At 35.0% G+C, this 22,968-nt stretch overlaps 1 protein-coding gene across 1 annotated transcript; it reads left to right on the top strand.

Annotated features, from left to right (window-relative positions):
* The first annotated feature begins 1,917 nt into the window (after window positions 1–1,917).
* Window positions 1,918–13,317, top strand: eci2 (enoyl-CoA delta isomerase 2). The gene is made up of 10 exons (XM_079602145.1): window positions 1,918–2,083; window positions 2,450–2,612; window positions 5,684–5,782; window positions 6,905–7,087; window positions 8,541–8,610; window positions 8,694–8,796; window positions 8,881–9,001; window positions 9,092–9,181; window positions 10,612–10,755; window positions 12,104–13,317. The coding sequence occupies exons 1-10, from the start codon at window positions 2,031–2,033 to the stop codon at window positions 12,257–12,259; spliced, it is 1,182 nt and encodes a 393-aa protein (XP_079458271.1). The 5' UTR covers window positions 1,918–2,030; the 3' UTR covers window positions 12,260–13,317.
* Window positions 13,318–22,968: the final 9,651 nt, after the last annotated feature.

The raw sequence follows: 22,968 nt of genomic DNA, 5'->3' as shown, positions 1-22,968 counted from the left end.
TGCTGTTCTCCAAATTGGATAAGCCCAAAGAGTTGAATAAATTAAGCTTTGTTTTGAAAAATTCAGTCAACATTTTTAATCAAGTGAGAAAAGTTCTGTCCCTGCCGGAGACCTCTGTTCATTCGCCGATTACAATCATTCCTTTTTACCCCCGTGGTCTGATAACTTATCATGTCTGGAGGGAAAAGGGTTTGGGTTTCATTAAAGATCTTTATATTGAGGGACGGTTTGCATCTTTTAATCAGTTAAGAGAGAAATTTGATTTGCCTCATGCACATTTTTTTCGTTATTTACAAATCAGACATTACGTGAAGTAAAAAATCTGTAATTTTGAACTCCTCCCGGAGCAACATGTTTTTTTCGATGTTTTGTTAAATCCTCCTGGCTCTGTACGTCTTATTTCTAAATATGTTTCTTTATTTGGAAGTTGCCTCCCAGCCCCCACTGTAAGATTTAAAGAGGCCTGCGAGGAAGATCTAGAGTTGAGCTCTCCGATGACACGTGGGACGGGTGTCTATGGTGCTGATACATGCTTGTTCAGTCAATAGCAGACACCAACTGATCCAGTTCAAAGTTATCCACCGCTTACATTACACCAAAGCTAAATTGCATAAAATTGTCCCCTCCGTTTCACCAATGTGTGACAGGTGTAAGGTGGCAGAGGATACAGCTTCTCATGCTTTTTGGTTTTGCCCGTTATTGTCTGGATTTTGGTCAAGCATTTTTGACTGGTACTCCAAGGCTTACAATAAGCCTCTTCCACCGGACGCTGAACTTGCCATCTTCGGCCTCTCACAGCGCACCTCTTGGAAACCAAGTTATTGTTTGTAACTTGTAACTTTAGATTTCGATTGTAAAACTAATTAAAATATAAACTAATGTTTTAAAAATGTGTTATTTGGCAAGTGACCATGGTATAAGCGGGTTAATGCCCTTCGAGGTGTCCATTGTCAGGTTAGGTGTCCAATCTCCGGTTCACACCTCGCCGTCGTCCATTAAAACCTGACAATGGACACCTCGTCGGGCATTAACCCTTACATATACGTTGTTGTTGTTGTTGTTGTTTTTTTTTTTTTGGTGTGTGTGTGTAGTCTGAGCTAGTGTTGTTTGTTCTGTGTATATACTTGAAAATCTCTTAAAATAAAGTATATATATATATATATAAAAAAAAGTCGCGGGGCAGCGTTGATAATTTTCTGTGTTTCTTAATGTTTGTGTGTGCATGCAGCGCTATCTCCGACTCCGAGTGGCGTATGTGCGCGCGCACACTTCAACAAGTAGGGCTTCTCCGCTTCAGCGCATTAATATAGAAGAGTCATTAAACTGACTTGGAACTACCTGTGCATTAAATGGTTTTATTGAGCTATTTCCAGGCAAACATCATAATTCAGTCTTCAGACAGACCATCGTAAAAATGTATTTAGTGCAAGAATGTATGAAACTATTTTCCTTAAAAATATATTTATTAGTTAGGCTATGAGTTGTCTTTCATTTTAATTTCATAAACACTACTAGAGTTTATTTTTTATTTATTTTTATTGCTTAAAGAACATATAAAATACCAAACAAATCTGTTCCTGTATGAACTTGTAGTGTAGTTATGCTGCCATCTAGTGTTGATTTGAAGACAGCGCTCTAAAATGGCATGGATTCAAATGCTTGTTTTCTTTAACAGTGGCAGTGCTATTGTATTTCTTTTTATTTTTGTTTCAAACGCCTATATCAAAACCCTCTTAAATTAGAATAATATTTGTAAATTCTGTCCTGAAAGCAAAAATTCAGTCAACTAATGAAGATATATTTGGCAAATCCTCCAGCCAGAAGGCGGCAGTAACTGTTTCTGAACAGATCCATTTCCGCATTTTATTTAGCGAGTGAGAAAATCATTACATCTGATTGGCTGATACGCGATTTAGTGGGCGGGGACAGATGAACTGACAGGTGATTGACAGCAGCGTCCATCTATGGCAGCGCCGACCATCATCAACTGGTTATTGTGTACATAAACTTTGATCAGTGCTGTCAGGGTTATGGCTGCTCTTGTCAAACTCGTCTCACCGTGGAGATTTCACCGATTCGCCCGGTAGGAGCTTTATTATACAGATATGATGTGTGAAAATGAGCGTTTATTTTGACCAGCTTCAGACACTAAACCCTTAACTTAGATTATAATCTGCAGATGTACTTAACGTATATTATTGTTATGGACATAACTGTGTACATCATCTTGTGTTGTGACAGAAATACTCCTGTACCTTGTGTTTACCTTGTGTTCACCTTCTTGTGTTCGCTCTGACCTTTACCTAAATCATCATGGCATCTTCACCTCTCACACACTTTACACGCAGGCGCGCGCACACACACACACACTCATATTGGCTCCTGAAGTCTAGTACTGACTGTGCTTTGCTTAAACTGTGATATGTGTGTGTGTGTTATGTATGTCCAGAGCCAGTAGAGCTGCATTGATACCGTGTGTCCAGCTGCACAGCACCGCTTCAGTGATGGGAGCTTCAGTAGAAGAGTTCAACACGGCCAAAGAAAAACTGGGCACTTTGAAAAATGATCCAGGCAATCAAGTCAAACTCAAGATCTATGCACTGTTTAAACAGGTGAGAAACTGATCAAGAACGTCCTCTTGACGGACATCGCTTCAGTAATAGGACAGAAAACAAATATTAAACGGTTATGCATCAGGGATTCATTTTGTTCAGTTTTCTCTTTTTATTTCCTGCTTTTTCCATTTCTCATGAAATGTGTCTTTCCATAAACTACTGTTCGAAAGTTTAGTGTCAGTAAGATTGTTTTAGTTTTTAGTTGTTTTAGAAACTAATTATTTTATTCAGCAATGATGCATACATTTATGTTAGAAAATAATGTTTTAAAATATTTATATTTCAAATAAATGCTAAATATTGCAAAGGATCCTGAAAAAAAAAAAAACGTGTCATGGTTTTCAAGCAGCAAAAACTTCAACATTGATAATAAGAATCATTAGTAATAATAAGGCTATTTGAAGTAAGTGTAAATAGCAAAAATTTTTAGTGAGCGATGCTATTTACACTAAGTTTAAATAGCAATAGATTGTATTTACACAATGTATAAATAGCAATATTTTCTTTGCAATAAGAGTAAATAGTAGTTAGATGCTATATTAACTCATAAACAGTGGTAAATACTGTATGCACCTCAGTGTTGTTGTACATTAAAAGGTATACAATAATAACATAGAGTGTAATTGATTATATTTATTAAAATGATTAAATGGACACTGCCTTATCGGGACAATAAATCCCTCCCTACACCATCCCTGACTAATACACACTTTATTATTAAACACACATTAGACACTTTATTTCCACTTTTCTGACATTTTCTTTATTTTTATTCAAAATAAATGCTTTTTCAATCTGACGTGTGATGGGAAAAGGAGTAGAGCAAGTTCGGCAAAAGGCAGTTTCGAACTCGGGTCAACTTTCTGCCGCTCTTTACCCTAAAATATTGCTACTGTTGTTAATCAAGCGTCTCCAGTAATTTTGTCTGGCCCAATCAGACGTCAATGGGCGGAGTTGGTGTAAAAAGCCACTCCGTAATAATAATGGACCACTTGCACTGAACGTTGTGATGCACTTCCGTTTGGAAACAATACATATTTCAGGTTATGTTTACTTTCAATGGTCAATGAGTTGAACAAACGTTGAATAAACAAAATGAGTGTCTGCAATAAGATTAAAAAATTTGGACATTTGTATTGACAGAAGAAGGGATATTCTGATGTTTACTGTGTGCAGAATTTTCCTCATCGGAACATGAAGTTTTAATCCAAACCAAGCCAATCTGAGAAAGCTGCGGCTGTTAAAAATACGCATTATTTCACCACAGGGTGTCAGTGTTCGTCTACACTAGTGACCGCGACGCTGAAGTGTGTGAAAACAGATTAATAACACCAGTACAAACAGTACGAAACACGAACATTTATTTATTTGGATTAAATATTTTAATCATTCTGTGTCATTTTTTTTATGTCAATCTTTTAACTATTTACATGTTCATGCCCAAAATGCTTAATTAATATTCAAAGAAGTTGACTGTCATTCTCCTCAACGCTGTGTGCGTTACTGTTGGAAGATCCTATTTAACATCGTTACAGGAACCTCGCGAGCATTCACTCATTCAACTATTTTAAAAAGCACTAATGCACACAAGCAGTCCTTTTTATTAGTCGAATTCATTAAATAATGTAAACTCAACAGGTATAAAATATAAGTACGCTAAGAGAAAAACACTCTTAAAGGGATAGTTCACTTTGAAATTAAATGTTGGTATGTTTTTTATCTTACCTGAAGTGCCTCCAAGATGTAGGTGTCTTTGTCTCCGCTGTAGTTTCAATTTTGATATTTTTAGGTCAAACCGTTCTTGTCTGTCAGTCATATAATGCAGGTCTATAGGCACTGTCTCCAAAAGCATGCAGAGAAAAGTCCAAATTAAAAAATTCCCCATCCTAAGTGCACATTGATGGCCTAAGACACAAAACAAGCGGTTTGTGTGATAAAACGAACAGTATTTATATAGTTTTTATCTCTTTTACACAACCACGTCCAAGTGATCTGTTTACACCGGATTTCTTCCCCGGAAACTAATCTAACCGCCTTCGATTGGACGTTGCATTTTTAAACTCAGCAGAAACGCGTGTGATTGGCTGTACGGCTCAACGTATGCCTCTGATTGGCCTGAACAATGAAGCGAGTAGTGTGTCAAGATAGAAGGCTTACAAATTGGGAATAAGTGAAAACTCAACACTCCCGGATGAGTTCGCGCGAGCTTAGGCCATCAATGTGCACTTACGATGAGGAATTGTTTAATTTGGACTTTTCTCTGCATGCTATTAGAGACAGTGCCTATAGACCTGCATTATATGACTGACAGACAAGAACGGTTTGACCTAAAAATATCAAAATTGAAACTACTGCGGAGACAAAGACACCTACATCTTGGATGCACTTCAGGTAAGATAAAACATACCAACATTTAATTTCAAAGTGAACTATCCCTTTAATGAGAAGACCTATAGGACTGCTGCAGGTTAGTGGATAAATATATTTATCCCATTTATTATTCAGAATGAACAGTTGGAAAGAAAATATATTTATAGGAACATTTCATGCATCTTCATGTAGGTAGGTGCGCTAAACACTAACTGGAAACTCCCGATATGTAATAAGTAAAACGCAAGTAGTCCATTGAGCATATTATACTGATTTCTGAAGGATCATGTGACACTGAAGACTGGAGTAATGATGCTGAAAAAACAGCTTTGATCACAGGAATAAATAGCATTTGACTATTTATTCACACAGAAAACAGGTATTTTAAATTGTAATAATATTTCACAAAAGTACAATTTCTACTGTATTTTTGATCAACTAAATGCAGCCACGGTGAGCAGAAGAGATGTTTTTAAAATCATTAACAAAATGTTACCGACAGCAAACTTTTGAATGGTTTGAATTGGCTGTTGACGTATCCATGTTGTGGAAGAACACAGAAGGTTTAAACACAAGCAATGGTGATTTTCAGTGTACTTTATCTGGCTATTATCATTTGAATTGATCGCTGTATGCATACATTTACTGAACTAAACAAGTTTTTGTTGACCAGTTCTTCATCTCTCATTTCTGCTCAGGCCACACAAGGACCCTGCAACAGCCCCAAACCCGGCATGCTGGACTTTGTGAACAAAGCCAAATGGGACGCGTGGAAGAGTCTGGGGTCCGTGTCACAGGTGAGAGGAGAGCACCGCTACATTCACTAAAGTCCAAATCAAAGTTACTTGGCCTTATTTTGGATCAGCTTTTCATGTATTACTACAGGTTTAAATGTGTAATTAATTAAAAAAACAATTATTTTATTGATAATGTAAAAAAAAAAAAAACAGGGTTAGGGTTAGCTAACACCTTAAAATAACACCCATCACCTTAAAATTCACTTTATTTTAAGGTGATGTAGTTACATTGTACTTACTCAAATATGTACTGATTATTAATATTAAAATCAACTACATGTAGGCTACTATAGAGTTATGATTAGGGTTAGTTGCTTGTAATTATGCATAATTTACTTATTACTATAGTAAGTACATGTAGTAACGTGTAACTACGTCACCTTAAAATAACGTTGTACCAAAAACAGTAATAAAATTATCAAAACAGAATTATCATAAATATTTTGTATTCATTTTAATGTAACTCGCATACACACTCATAAAGAACAAGTCAATAAAAGGAACAGTGATATTATAATAGTCTTAGTTAAAAATGTTATGGATTTGTATGTGCTATGCTCATTTTTAAAAATATTTCTATTTATCTTTAATTTTGGTCACTTTTTAGCTTTTTATAAAACATTTCTATTTCATTTTGGTCACTTTTGTATTAGCTTTGCAAACATATTTCTATTTATCCTTTAATTTTGGTAATTTTTATCAGATAAAAAATAAATTATATATATATACCGGTACATATGCTTATGAAAACCCCAAATTCAAAATTGGAATATTGTGAAAAGGTTTTCATAAGCTGTAAGCCATAATCATCAAAATTATAACAAATAAAGGCTTGAAATATCTCACTTTGCATGTAATGAGTCTATATAATATATTAGTTTCAGCCTTTAAGTTGAATTACTGAAATAAATGAACTTTTGCATGATATTCAAATGTTTTGAGTTTCACCTGTGTGTGTATGTGTGTATATATATATATATATATATATATATATATATATATATATATATATATGTTGGTCAGGGGACAAGGTTTAGGCTAGGATAGCCCTGCAGACGTCTAAATAAAGCCTGTGCACGTGACCGGCTTCATCATGTGACCCTCGTGTGCTTCCTGTGTCAGGAGGAGGCCAGGCAGCAGTACGTGGATCTCATCCAGTCTCTGGTGGGAGCAGAAGCCCCTGCGGTGTCCACGCAGACGGCCGGCAGCTCGAAGGCCTTCCAGACGCTGCTGGTCACCTCAGAGGACAACATCACCACCATACGCCTCAACAGACCCGAGAAGAAGAACGCCATCACTGTAGAGGTCACATCGCATGAGATAAAACTCATTCTTTACATTTTGAGGGTTTGAAACTAAACCATCAGTGTTCTGGGGACAACGGTCATATTATACATAATAATTGACTGATGAATGCAACGATTGACCAATCAAAAGTATTCCAGAGAGTCGTGTAGTAATGGCATTTTAACATTACTTAAGTATTAATTAACATTAATATAAGTATTAAGTATTATCATAACATTTTAAGTATTACATTTACTATCTACTATTGTCAATAGCTTAGCAGTGTTATTTTAATATTATTGAGATACTATTTTTGTTTTTATTCATATTTTATGTTTTGATTTTAATTAAAATGTTAGTAATTTTGTCTATGTAGCTTTTATTATTTTTTGTTTTAGTTATTTTAGTACATCAAGTTAAAATAAATGAAAATAAGAAATGTTGACGCAACTAGCTAAAATAAATATCTTATTTTATTTCAGTTTATTTGATAACAAAAAATGTTTTAGTTAACTATAATAACCCTGATGGTTAGCAGTGTTATTTTGATATTATCCGTATACTATTGTAGTATTTATTAATATTTTAATTAATTTAATTAAGCTTATAGTTTTATTTTTTATTAAAATTTTAGTTTAAGTTTTGGCAATTGTTGCATATGCTTTTGTCATTTTATGATTTTTTTAATAATTTTTTTTATTTGTATTTAGCTTTATTTTTTTTTCAGTATTAATTTTAGTGCTTCGGTGTAAACTTTTATTTCAGTTAGTCGCCAAGGCAGCATTTCTAATTTTAATTTAAGTTTTTTTACTTATATTTGTTGTTCCATCTTAATTTTTATTAACAAAATAATTTTTTCTGCTTCTAGTCAACAGTAACAACCAACAGAAGCCCTGAACCACAACTTAAAAAAAAAAAAGAATAATTCTCTTCATTTCGAGAATAAAGTCGTAATATTTTGACAAAAAAGAAAAGAAAATGGTAATGTCATGTTGTTAGATAAGCAATTTCCTTTTGTTGAAAGCCCAGATAAAAGTAAAAAGCTATTATTATATTTAGATCCATCAAAAGCAGACTGAGCACTTTTTATTTTTTTTGCAATAAATAAATAAATAACTTCTATGGAAGACTGTAGTCTCGTAACTTAATTCTCGAAATATTACGACTTTATTCTCAAAATATTTCGACTTTATTCTGTATTCGAGAATATTATTTATTATTATTTGAGAATAAAGTAATATTTCGAGAATAAAGTTATGAGAATACAGTCTTCCGAAGAAGTTCTTATATATTTTTTGTAAAAAAAAAAAAAAAGGTTTTAAAAGCGCTCGTGAAGTCGAACTGCTTCTGATCGAAATGCTAGAAACATTTTACAATTTTTTTTTTTTACGTTGTGGTTCAGGGCTTCCGTAAACAACACTGATGCTTAGATATTTTTATAAAAAAATGCACTATTTTTTGCATCCTGTAGATGTACAATGAGCTGATTGAAGCTTTGGATCTCGCTGGGAAAGACGATTCCGTCATTACAGTGATGACAGGTGAAGTATTCTGCTTTACCTTTAAACAGTCATCATGAGACTCCGCGTTTGCAGATCATTTCTCACCCTCACTGACTGTACAGGTAATGGGGATTATTACTGCAGTGGAAACGACCTGAACAACTTTACAAAGATCCCTGAGGCTGGACTGGAGGAGATGGCTAAACAGTCGGGGGAGTTGCTGAGGTAAAGTGGAAAGTGAAACCAGTTTATACTCTCTTTTCAGCTTGAGGGATGTTACGATGGACACGTGTGCTTGTGTTGTTTTAGGAGGTACGTGAAAGCGTACATCGACTTCCCCAAACCTCTGATTGGAGTGATAAACGGGCCGGCGGTGGGTGTATCCGTCACCCTGTTGGGACTTTTTGATGTTGTTTATGCCACAGAGAAGGTGAGCTGATTTCCGCCAGTATATTTGTTTGACTGTATCTATATATATATCTGTATTTTGGCTCACAACCCCCATTTGTTTTGTGTGTAGGCGACGTTTCACACACCCTTCAGTCAGTTGGGTCAGAGTCCGGAGGGCTGCTCTTCATATCTGTTCCCCAAAATTATGGGCACAGCAAAGGTATGCATATCCACACAAAGAAAACTTGAGATTAATCGGTTGACTACTAAAAATATTGGGTTACACTTTATGTTAAGGTGTCGTTGTTACGCTGTAATTATACATTTAAGTGCTGAGTAATATTAATTAACTACATGTACTTACTATAGGGTTAGGGTTAGGGTTTGTTTGAGGGTTAGTTGCATGTAATTGTGCATAATTTATAGTTATTACTATAGTAACTACATGTAAGTAATATATGTAACAATGACACTGTAAAATAAAGTGTTACCAAATATTGTGATAATAATTGCATTTCATTATTTTAATCATCTCACAGTACTAATGTACATAGGGTTGCATGATTTAGGAGGAAATGTGATTGCAATTTTTCTGATTAAAAACTGCATTTTGCGTTGTTTTTTTTTTGTTTTTTTGTTTTTTTTTTGTGGAGAGAAAAAAATGCTTCAGATTTGTTGCTTGTTTGAAGGGCTACAGAATTTGGCAAATGTGTTATGATTCATATGACTATAATATTACTAAATAAAATAAACAAAATAAGAAATATTTGTGTATTTTAACTTTTAATTGTAAAATATATATTTTTATTTATAATAATAATCATTTTATTTTATTGCACAACTGTAAAATGAAAATACTAATACTTAATGTTTCCCGGTTTATTTACTCGATTCCATTTTTTTGGAATCGACTCCGACTCCCGTCAAAACAATGTCAGGAATAATACAAGATTTCGGTTGTTAATTAATTTATTTTTCACCTGACACAAAGCCTTATGTAAATAAATGTATTGTAATGTACAATGTAAAGCGGCCTTGACCTATGGAAAGGCGCTATATAAATAAAACGTATTATTGTTATTATTAAAACAACACACTTTTAGCGTGACTGTCCAATATTTAGCGATGACTTGATGAATAGTTATCAACGTTGCTGCCGACCTGTTGCCGATGTCCAATTTTACAGACGGAAAAGTCGTGAAAAACAGCCGTGGTCGAATGATATGTCAGAATTAAATAAACAAGAAAAAAGGTATTCTTTAATGAATTCATCTTATTATAATGGCCAGGTGATGGCGCTAAACACACATTATCATTATGTTTTAAAAGGTGCTTGGACAGGAAAGTTAAAGATACTAAAAATGAATACAATACATTAAGCTGGCATGGAGGTATGCATAATAACAAACTAAAGTCACTGTTATCTGTTTCTAAAGTAAGCCACATGTAGGATAAATGTATGTGAGAAAGTTTCAGCGACAGCTCTCTGATGTAATACGTCCTCGCTTCGTTTCGTTCACTCCTTGCTTATATAGTGCACTCAGCAGCCGTGCACTATATAGAGAATCTGTAAACGAGTGAGTGATTTCGGACACCGCAACAGAAATGACAGTTTTCTGTATGACTGTCCTCTGTGTCCTTTCTTTCCAGGCCAGTGAGATGCTGCTGTTCAATAAGAAGCTGACGGCCACACAGGCCTGTGAAGTGGGTCTGGTGACGGAGGTCTTTCCTGAAAGCTCCTTCCAGAGCGAAGTGTGGACCAGACTGAAGGCCTACGCCAAGCTGCCCAAGAACGTAAGTGCTCAGACTGCTCGATGTGTGATCTAGGGCAGGGGTTTTCAAAGTGGGGGCCGCCAGGGGGGCGTAGCAAGTTGGAAAAAGGAAAAAAAGATATATTATTATGAGAATTGTTATGAAATAGCATTATAATCATTTGTCGCATAGCCTATCTGAACATTATACTTTTAATGCTAATCTTTTAGAGATTAGGAGACCGACCGGTTAGTCTGACATATGCCAATTTTATGCCGGTCAAATGCACTCGGGCGTCGCATGATTAACATCGCGTAACATCAGCATCACACGTGCACACGGAACGCACATGTAGGAAACCTCGTGAATTACGGGCGTTTTACACCGCAAGCGCGAGAACAAGTGAGCAGCGCGTATTTTTTTCAGCGTGGCATGTATGTTAATCAATGAGTGGATTCACACCGCGAGCAGGAGGGTCGCGTGAGCAGAAGTGAAGCGCGGATTTCGTTGCGCTGCTCACGCTATTTAAAAGTGAAAGCACACTTTTGATGGACAAAAAAAATATGATTTCACACAAAAAGTGCCTAAAATTCACATTATTTGCATGTCTAGTGTGTTTTAACAAGAACTGGAATATAGGCTATGTCAGAAAAGAAAATGAAGACTCAAAAATATAGATATATTTATGAAATGTATCCATTTAGACTTGTTTTTATTATTCCATTTCGGTAAAAGTATATGGTGTTTTATAAAAAAAAAATATATAGAAAATAAATATTTGTGTGTGCTGTAAAGTGGTTAGAAAAATGAAATCGGTATCGGCAGGTCAAACTCAATGAGAAATCGGAACCGGCCTAGAAAATTGTAATCGGTGCATCTCTATAATCTTTCTGATTGGCTAATCAAACACCATCACATAATCTGATGTTCACAGATGTTTTATTTATTTATTTCTACATTATTTCTATTTGTGGCAATATGTCATGATATTAAGTAAAGATCATGTTCCATGAAGATATTTTGTAAATGTCCTACCGTAAATATATAAAACATGTATTTTTGTGAGTGAATGCAGCACAATCGTGAACATAAATGCACAACTTTAAAGGAGATTTTCTCAATGTTTCGATTTTTTGCATCCTCAGATTCTAGATTTTCAATAGTTGTATCTCGACCAAATATTGTCCTATCATAACAAACCACACATCAATGGAAAGCTTATTTATTCAGTTTTCATGTGATATATACATATCAATTAAAAGAAATTAACCCATGTGATTGGTTATGTGGTCCAGGGTCACATTTGATCAAAAAGGCAATACACTTCACTTCTTGAACACTGTAGTCACATGTCTGCGCTCCTCATGGTCCTCTTCTCACACTCCTTCAGTCTCTGGCTCTGTCGAAGCAGCTGATCCGCGGGGTGGAGAGCGAGAGGCTTCACGCTGTGAACGACGCAGAGGTGGAGAGACTGGTGGAGCGCTGGCTCTCAGATGAATGCATGAAGGCCATCATGTCCTTCTTCCAGGCCAAGTCTAAACTTTGAGGAGAGCCGCTCAGAGGAACACGAGGAGTTTTCACTGTTGATCCAACATGCTGCAAACAACAGAAAGACTAGCCAACTAATCTAAACATCTAGTCTTGTCCAAAATCATTGCATGATGAGACATTTTTATTCATTCTGTCATATCATTTTAACTAGAAGATCATGTAATATACAGTACCGCCTGTTTCATTTACTGTACCTGATGTGCACTTAGTAGGTTGTAACAGTCAGTGCCTTACTAATGTGAATTAATTTGTATAAAATAGTCACACTTTACATCACGTGGCCTATTATGTACTAACATTAAATACAAAACCATGGATTTACTGTGTAAAAGATTAAAGGAAATGTTCTAGGAAAGTTCACACTTTTATGGCGGATGAAAAGGGTTTAGTGTAAGTATGGTTGACATGTTAATTAAATGCAGGTACTTAAATTGTAATTACAATGCACCAATATGTGCATAATAAGTATATTGTATCAAATGGTTAAGTACATAGTAGTTAATATTAGAAAGCGTGACTATTCTTTTATCTGAGGGCCAAAATTCAGTACTCTATACTGTATGTTTGTATAGTCTGTGACATTTTTGTCCTGAATACAGTTTTAAATAGAACTTGTGGTTTGTTTTTATCAATATACATAATATAATATGATCAAATATAAAACATTTTGGACTTGCACCATATTTTTGTGAGTGAATTCAGCAAAATTGCCAACATAAGCGCACAACTTTAAAGGAGATTTTCTCAATATTTAGATTTTGTAAAATCACTGAATATATTTAGAAACAAATGTCTTCTTAATCATTTTTTTTGTTTTGTTCAAGGTAATTAAAGCGACAGTTTTTCATTAAGGAAGAATATGTAAAGTATGGTATTTGGGGTAAAAGGCACGATAATTAACATGATAATAAACAGCTGGCTGACTTTCCATTTGTTGACATGACATGGTTAGATTATATCAAATTATTATAATATGATAAAATACTCTATGAATCATATAATAAAATATATGTATTTGTTACCACTATAATTCTATATTAAATTATGGGATCTCCTTCAATGCTTTCAGAATCTTTACTTTTTTTATATTTCTATATATTTTTTAAATTTGCAGCTGACCTCATGTGCAGTTTTATTAAATACAAACTTGACTTGAACTAAACTTTAAACATGAAATCAACATAAACGTAAACCTGTTCTTGACTTAAACTCACCAAACATTGGTAACGGGGACAATATAGACAAGAGACCAATGAAACATTTCACTCAAAATCCGCCATCCAATACAAACTTATATTATTTCTGCAATCATACACTATGGGAGTAGTAAAAAGCAAAACATTTAATGTTGTGCCTTTAAATCATAAAAACGGTAACCATCAGGTACAGTTTAAATGGAACCTGTGGTTTGATGATAAAATATCACATTTTTTAGACATGCACCATAGTGTTTACTTGAAATACCAAGTAGATGCAATGGTACTGCTGTGACTATTATAATCAACAACTATAAAAGTATTAGCATCTGATACAAGCACCATCATGCTGGAACTGGTGGTTATTGCACAGTAAGTCCAGCAGATGGCAGATCACACCCATTAAAGCTCGTGTTTTTCTCATAGACTGTAAGCTATGATTCTTTAGGGAATCGCTTATAATTAGTTCACCCAATTTTTCATGGCATCAATGGGTGCCATCAACTGTTTGATTACCAACAATCTAATATATTATTTTATGTTTGAGAAAACTCGTTTGGAACCACTTCGGGGTGAATAGGCTAAGTAACACATTGTTTGGGGTAATTTTAAATATTGTTTTCAAGCGCGTTTTGTATTAAAAATAATTTGTCAGTTTTGCTAATCTAGCTGGACACGTTGATTGAAAACGGGGGAAACACCGTCGTGTTGTCCTCCGCTGACGCCAGTGCTGTGCTCTTCAAACAGGGATGATGATGATGATGATGATACACACTTTGCATCTTCTCCCGCATAGTTTGCCTGACCGAGAGCGAAACCCCTTTTCTAGTTGTGTTAGGGAAAGTACGTATCGTCTGAAAGGTTAGAACCCCTTTATCATCTCAGACAGTGGCCACAACTTCTGTCTGGAGTTTGTGGGTATTGATTTGTCTATGTTAGGGTTCACTGACTCATGCAATGTGTCATTGGAGATTATGAATGGCATGAACACATAACTCCACGGATTTCCCGCACCGTCTGGTTAAAATTAACAAAATTAATTTTGTTTTATTATTATATACAGTGTAGCCTATACTTTTTTCTTGATATACCCCGAAAGAATGAAAGTGAAATGTGACAACATGCCCCATAGGTGGGGTACATTGTAACATGACCATATGACAGCAATCAGTTTATTTAATAATGTAAACTTTACTGACTTCTTCATTTACACTTTAAAATGCTATCTGATCTAAAAAAAAAAAAAAAAAAAAAAAATAATAATAATATATATATATATATATATATATATATATATATATATATATATATATATATATGACAAACAAAAACATTCTCAATAAAATACAATTATTAACTTTTTCATATAAAATAATGGCATTTTTTAATAATTAAAAATAAAATAATTTTTGAGTTTGACAACAAACAGACCGAAAAACACAGCTATACAACACAGTTCAAAACATAATAATAATTAATAATTTCTGAACATTGACTGTTTTTTTCACCTTTTTCTCATGTTTTCTCAATATAATTCATAAAAGTATAGAATATAATAGCATATTCTAATAGGGGGACATTGTAACGCAGTGTTACAACATTGTATTGGTTGGATTTATTGGATTTAAACCCTGCTAGTGTCTTCTGCTAGTTAGCGAACCATTAGAGAACCATATCAACTGTTAAATAACATATTGGAGATTAAAATAATGTCAGATTTGTCTAATTTAAAATAAACACCAAAAATTAGAGATGTAAAAATAACATAAGTAAGAAATGTACTTTTGCTATGGTTATGTTCAGTAATATCTTCCAAAGATTTCTGAATGTTGGCGTAATTTTTTCTCTATATAGTGTTGATATGGCAACTAGTAAATACACACAGTTCCGTCATGCTAGCGTGTGTGGAAGTATTTAAAACAAGGGTGTTACAACTAGCCGTGCGTTAGGTAACCCTAACCCTCTCCCCTGCTTCACAACATAACTTTGTCAAGTGACTTTTCCCCCTGTATGGAAAAAGTGATTCAAAATAAATACAGTAGTCATCATATGAAGTGGATTAAAACAGTTCATCAAAGTTGTCCTTAGACAAGAACGGGTATTGTTCAAAATCCATGTATAACTTTAATGAAAGGTTTTAATCTACTGACTAAATAGCAAAGAAGAAACTCGCCGATAGAGAAGACAGATTTACCATTGATATAAATCGATGTCGCTTTCAATTTCTTTCAATTTTATTATGAAATTCAAAGAATAAATGTGTTTTTGTGGCTCTTAATGGCGTGAGAGGCTCTGCCCCAGTTCAGTCGGCATATCTTCCTCTTTACTATTGTTTATTGCACAAAATAAACATGAATGAACTTCAGAATGTATGTTGAAAGAAAAAGTACAACTTCTTGAAATGTTTCATGTCTCGTGTTGGCTAATCACTCCGTCAGTTTCGACCGCGGAAAGACGTCAATAAAACAGTTTGTAAAGAATGTCATGTAACTTTACATTTACCTCAGGAAAAGCCACTCAGTGTCCATGTGTGTTGAAAAATTAGGCTAGATTGATAAATGAACTCTAGAGAAGAGCATTTCGCAACAAAAAAAAAGTACATTCACTACACTTATATCACTAAAAATGTATTATTAGAACTTTTATTTTTATTTTATATATATATATATATATATTTTGTATACAGATCTGTTGTTATTTTTTACTTTTATTGTACAGCTGACATGGTTGCATTCAGAGATTTTTATCTGTAGATTTTTATAAAAAAAATAACTGTAGCTGATAAACAGTATATCCACCGTTGGCAAAAGTTAGTAGCCCCGCAATTGTATTCTGGTCATATTCAAATGAACAGACATGAAATGGCACGTTGGTTACGTAACATGTTGATGTAATGGAAAAATATATTTGCATTCTGTCATTGAACTGTACAATGAACGTCTTCAGCGTGAGATGTGTGTTGTCAAAGTGGCCAAACCTAAATCTAGAAAGGACTCTTCCTCGTACGCCTCATAACACATAATGATGTTATCAGTGACCAGAGAGAGTAAATGCATGATGCTACATCTCCATCTCTCTTTTTAGTGCAACATTTGTTAATATAATAGTTTTAATTATTTAGATTATAGCCAAGACTGGTCTAAAATATACCGAATGCATGAAGTATAAATTAATTCACATTTTAATAACAAATCACTCATGCACCTCTAAAAAATGCTGGGTTGTTTCAACCCAATTTTGGGTCAAATATGGACAAACCCAGCCGTTGGGTTACATTTTTAAATTACATTTTTGACCCAACGTTTGGGTTTGTCCATATTTGACCCAAAATTGGGTTGAAACAACCCAGCATTTTTTAGAGTGCTGTATACAATCACCAGCTTTTTAAATGAACATTTAGCAGATATAAAGTGTAATGCATCAGCTAACATTAACTAACAATGAGCAACACATTTGTTACCGTATTTGTTCATCTTTGTTAATGCTAGTTAGTTAAATACAGCTATTTATTGTTAGCTCATGTTAGCTATATACACTCTAAAAAATGCTGGGTTGTTTCAACCCAATTTTGGGTCAAATATGGACAAACCCAAACGTTGGGTCAAAAAAGTAATTAAAAAATTTAACCCAACGGCTGGGTTTGTCCATATTTGACCCAAAATTGGGTTGAAACAACCCAGCATTTTTTAGAGTGGGTCCATTAAATAATATAACAATATAAACAGATACAACTTTCATAATTATGTACTAGTAAATGTTGAAAGTAACATCAACTAAGATTAATAAATGCTTATGATGTGTTATTCAGTGTTAGTTTGTGTTGCTATAATGTAGTTAAGGTTGTATTTATTAACAAGTGTTACCAAGGTTTTAACTCTGGACAAAAAATATGACATGGATAGTTCACACAAGCAGTTTTTGGAAAAATATGTGTTTTTTGTTGTTGTTGTCCATGATACAATAAAAGTCAATGGGTCAAATGTTGTTTATACTGATATTCAAATCATATTCATAAATTTTCATATTTTTTGTCCCACAGATGAAAGAAAGTCGAGTTTGGAATGATATGAGGGTGAGTAAATACTTTTTGAGCGAACTATCACTTTAACCACAAATATTGATGCTCTCATATGCATATGGAAACATAACATTGTATCCATTAAAACTGCAGGATGAGAATGTCTGTCCTTAGGTACCACTATTTTTTACTAGCAATAGCAAGTAGCATGACATTGTTTTTGTTCTTGCAATTATTTTTAACGAGTTAAGGAATATGATATTTACTGTATATAGCAGATCTGACCCATCTGAAAGCCTCCAGGATCTGACCGCGGGTCCAAGCTGCAGTGCTGTGTGTTGAACTGTGGTTCTCTCATGGGAACACAGGTTTGAATCCGGCATGCATCACAATCCTGTCACTCTATCCCATAAAAAGGCAGTAAATGCCCATAAATATCATTTTTTTTAAAGCCCCGACAGCGGGTAGATCCTCACACTGCGTTCCCAGTTGAAATCGTGGCCCTCTGCTCGTAAAACACAGGGCAAAACTGATCCCACACCGCTTTCCTCTCACTTTTTGACAAATAGCAGTTAAAAATGCATGAATGAGTGTACCTGCTCACGTTTGGAAGCACCCACAGGAAAAGGCCTACGGTTGCCCGTATGACCCTGTGGAAACTCAGGAGAAACGGGAGATGATTGCCGTCAAGCTGGAGGAAAAACTCTCCTAACCTCACAGCTGAGGACACAGAAAAGCTACGCTGAGCTTTGGGTTTCAGCCTGTGCCCGAGTTTTAGCGAGACGGTCCAATCTGAAAATCCCACAAGGCAGTTCTCTCCAAATTTGAAAAGCATGGCTTCTCTTAAAGACGCATGTTTCGAGTTATGTGCTAATATGTCTCCTCTGAAGACTACTTATGTCACCTGTGGCAGAATCCATAATTCACTTTCCAGCTAAACGGATAGATTAGGTAGCCTATCTTTTGGGCTGTCCTATAGAGACTGTAAAAAAAAAAAAAAGGACATTTCCATGTGTCGTAAAGCTGCAGGTTGTGATTTAAAGGCAATCTTCTTCCAAACCCAGGGTGGGTTTCTCTGGTCTGTGAGCTTTCTGTCTTATTCACCGTCGTATTCTCACGTCCATTGTCAGGATGTTCACTCCACACGCTACTGCAAATATCAACTCCAGGGGCAAGAATAGGATACACCTTGTACAAACACAGGAATCCCACCAGGTGCTGGGAGAGTGGAAAGGCAAAACACATCCATCACAGAGCTCCAGTATTGGCAGGATCGAGCGCTGGCTCATGGCTTAGGCCAGTGTTTGTCTAGCTGGGGTTGAGATCTTCAACACACTGGAGGAAACCCTCATCATTTGGAGGAAACAATCCATATTTACTCATCATGTCGCTCCAAACCCATATTATTTTCCTCCTTTTGTAGAAAAAAGTTTTGAAATTTTTTTATTTTCTCTTTTCCATATAGACAGTGAACGTATATTAACTCCAAAACCTCACAGCAGAAAAGTAGTTGGTATAAATCACTCTTTTGACTTGAAGGCCCTTCATATAGGCATATAGATATTTCCAGCTTTAATTATGATTAATCTATTTCACTAACAGAAACTGGGTGTTTTGATCAATTCCAGGTTTTTTTTTTTTCAAATGCTTACAAATATTTTCAAAACTTTGTCTTTTTTTCAAAACTTTACACACAAATTGAAGAATTGCACACACAAAATGCCTTAAATCTCTTATATCTTCAAAATATTACAAACACATCTCAAAAGCAAATATTTGTCTTATGTTGGAAACACCTTTGCCATAATATTATAATTTTTGCCTATATCATATTCACACAGTTATTCAAAACCTAAAGCTTTTCTTTCATGAGCTCCTCTGTACATTTCTGTACAAGATTGAAAGAAATTAGCAGAGATATGTCGAAAAATGTACGGTAAACACGAAAGCAAGATTGAAACCAAACTTTTTTTACTGTAAGCATTTGTGGTTGTGAACACAATCCGAAAAACCTTTAACTTGACCTTTGGCCTATTTATAGGAAAAAGGAAATCAAGATACTTCATGTTAGATATGTGTGTGTTACATAGAGAATTGTGTGTTGTGGTTTGCAAAAAGTGTTTTATGAAACTTGAGTCGAAGGCCGAGAATTAGTGTATGGTTTTGCAGATTTGGTGTGTGGTTCTGATGTTTGAGTGTAAGGTTTCAGAGATTGTGTGACAAGGATTTTGTGTGTAAGCAGTTGAAAAAAACTGTAAAGATACACTACTGTAAAGTAACTTTTGGAGGTTGAAGCATAAAACTACAAGTGTGCAGGAACATTGTTTTGGTAATTATATGCAAGTTGTGCTTCGGCTAGCTAATCTGCATAAATAAACATATGATCTCCTGATTAGTGCGAATGTCACTAACAACATCAAAACTCTCCCAATACCGAAAAATGTATATCTGAAAAAGATGACTTATGAGAAGGTAAGAAGCTGTTCAAAATGATTACTAGTCATATCTGATAATGGTGGAAACTATAACTTGGCAAAGCAATTATAGACTAATAAAGTAGTAACTGGTTTAGAGATGCGGCTTTCTTGCTGGGAGTTGGCTATCATTCCCATAGTCAATTGCATATTGGTGCGTCCATAGTCTATCCCGTCTGGAGCCCCGTTCACACCGCAGCGACACGCAGCGACAAAGCGACAAGATCCCATTCATTTCAATGGAGCGCAGGCGACACGAGCGACAGTGACCGTTGGCGACAGGTGTCAAGCGACAGGAGACAAGCGACAAAAGTTCAGAAATTTCAACTTTATGCAAATGAGAAGCGATTTTCGCGAGCGACAACCAATAGGAATAAGACTTTCAGTGGAGCTCACGTCACCGTCTCGAGTGCAGGCAAGTCAGAGTTCGAGGGCGATTTCACTTATATGATTTGACTAACCACATTCATGGATATAATAAAATGATGTATGGAAAAGAAACTGTCGACAGTCTCAGTGAGTTTAATTCATGCATTTATAGTTCGAGTGTTGTAAGTTTATGATGCAAGATTAGCACTGCTGCAGTTCACTTTACAGTTTCCCCTGCATTGTGTTGACTATCAGGGACAAACAAATGTATTATTTGTCAAATACGAATGACGTTTTAGTCATTTATGACCGTATGAGTGAGTTTAATTTGTTGCTTGATCGATCGTTAATCTAGTAAATGATTTAATCCACTGAACACTGCTATGGTAATATAAAAACACTCTCCCAACAGCATACTGTTTCTTTTGAGCCTATAATTTCTAGTCAAATTAAAATAATATAACATTAGTTTTGTCACTTGTGATGGTATAGTATAAATATGGCCACTTGGCCAGACGTCCAGTCCACCAATAACATTAGAGCGACAGCACTACCAACGCCCACAAGCGACTTCACAGAGACTAGCGACATACAGCGACAAAATCGCTGGCGGTGTGAACCGGGCTTGAGGCGTTAATAGTGAGATACCTCGCTCTGTTCTCAGAGAACCAGGTTTACGCATGTAACCTAACAGTTTAATGCATTGGATTATCAAATATGGAAGAAAGCACGTAGAGAACGCTACTTTTGTAATTGTTTTGATGGAAGCCATTCGCTGTACTCCTGAATAAAACTTCAGTGAGAGAAATATTATCCTACGGATGACTTACAAATGTCCCTGATGTCAAACCTGGCAAGACATGTCGTGGCGGTGTCAAGTTTAGCTCAGTTAATGTGTTGCGAATCTGATTCTGATTATTAATATTCACAGAACAAACAATATAGGATAAGCTATAAGCTTTATGTTTAATGGTTTGGTGTTCGTTCAAATCAATAGTAGGCTAATAGTGATGAATTCACATAATGAAAGCCAAAAAACGATTTTAAGGTCAAGATAAACACCAGACACTTGTTCACTATCACTACAGCAAAGGGACCAAAAGAATGCATTCATAACTGTGAAAATTTGTGTTGCTCCTTTTACAAATTTTTCAAAGCATCAAAATAGAGCAAGTCTCCAGCTGGCAAAGCACATTAAAATGATTTGTGATGTGTATGACCTTGTGAGTGAGTGTTAGTGTGTGTGTGTGTGTGTGTGTGTGTGTGTGTACATGACTGTTGCAGGACAATCTTGGGAAGATCTCAGCAGATGAAACTGGAAAACTCTTCCGACCTCCTCACGTTCCTCCTGAGAGGGATTTAGTGGGCCTCGGGACCTGAGCCATTCACGTGAGGACTTCAGGATCACTCTCTCTAACACACTGCTTATTTGGCACGGCGGAGAGTGTCATGAGGTAATCCCTGCAAATTTGCCAACCACCAGACAGACTAGAGACACACCAGATAAACCTGCAAATGTTTAAGAACTATTGTAAACCCTGGCCCGTTTACGAGACATCCAGACATCTGCAGCGCCGTTACAACAGAGTCACGTATGGCCAAATGACATGATCATGGAGAACATCTGCAAATGCTGAATGACTTCTGACAACACAACAGTATATATATACACACACACAATATATATATATACATGTATATATATATATATATATATATATATATACATACATACATACATACATACAGGTGAAACTCTGAATATTTGAATATGGTGCAAAAGTTCATTTATTTCAGTAATTCAACTTAAAAGGTGAAACTAATATATTATATAGACTCATTACATGCAAAGTGAGATATTTCAAGCCTTTATTTGTTATATTTTGATGAGTATGGCTTACAGCTTATGAAAACCCCAAATTCAAAATTTGAATATTGTGAAAAGGTTTTCATAGTTGAGCCATAATCATCAAAATATAACAAATAAAGGCTTGAAATATCTCACTTTAATGAGTCTATATAATATATTAGTTTCACCTTTTAAGGTGAATTACTGAAATAAATGAACTTTTGCACCATATTCAAATGTTTCAAATTTCAAATGTGCAAAAGTTCATTTATTTCATATAAAGTTCATTTTATATATATGTATATACCATAAATCTATACATAGCAAAAATCTATAATACATACATTTTTATAAATTGCATTTCATACACTACTGTTCAAACGTTTAGGGTCAATAAGCTTTTATATTTATTTAGAAGTGTAAATTAATTAGTTGTATGTTATTCAGCAAGGATGCATTAATTTGATCAAAAGTGACAATAACGAATTTATTCATCAAATAATCCTAATAAAATGTATCAGTTTCCACAAAAATACGAAGCATGCACAACTGTCTTCAGAAATTGATAATAATAATAAAAAATTTCTTGAGCAGCAAATTTCTGAAGGATCATGTGACCCTGAAGGCGAGTAATGATGCTGGAGTTTTTGATCACAGGAATATATTACATTTTAAAATATATTACATAAACAGTTATTTTGAGCTATATTTTTTCACAATATAACTGATTTTTCTGGATCAAATGAATTCAGCCTTGGTGAGCAGACGAGACTTTCGAGAACCAACCCCAAACTTTTG

Source organism: Phoxinus phoxinus (genome assembly GCF_949152265.1).
Source record: "Phoxinus phoxinus genome assembly, chromosome: 24".
Lineage (NCBI taxonomy): Eukaryota > Metazoa > Chordata > Actinopteri > Cypriniformes > Leuciscidae > Phoxinus > Phoxinus phoxinus.
Note: the sequence above shows the minus strand (reverse complement) of the source record. Positions and strands in the feature narration are given on the sequence as shown.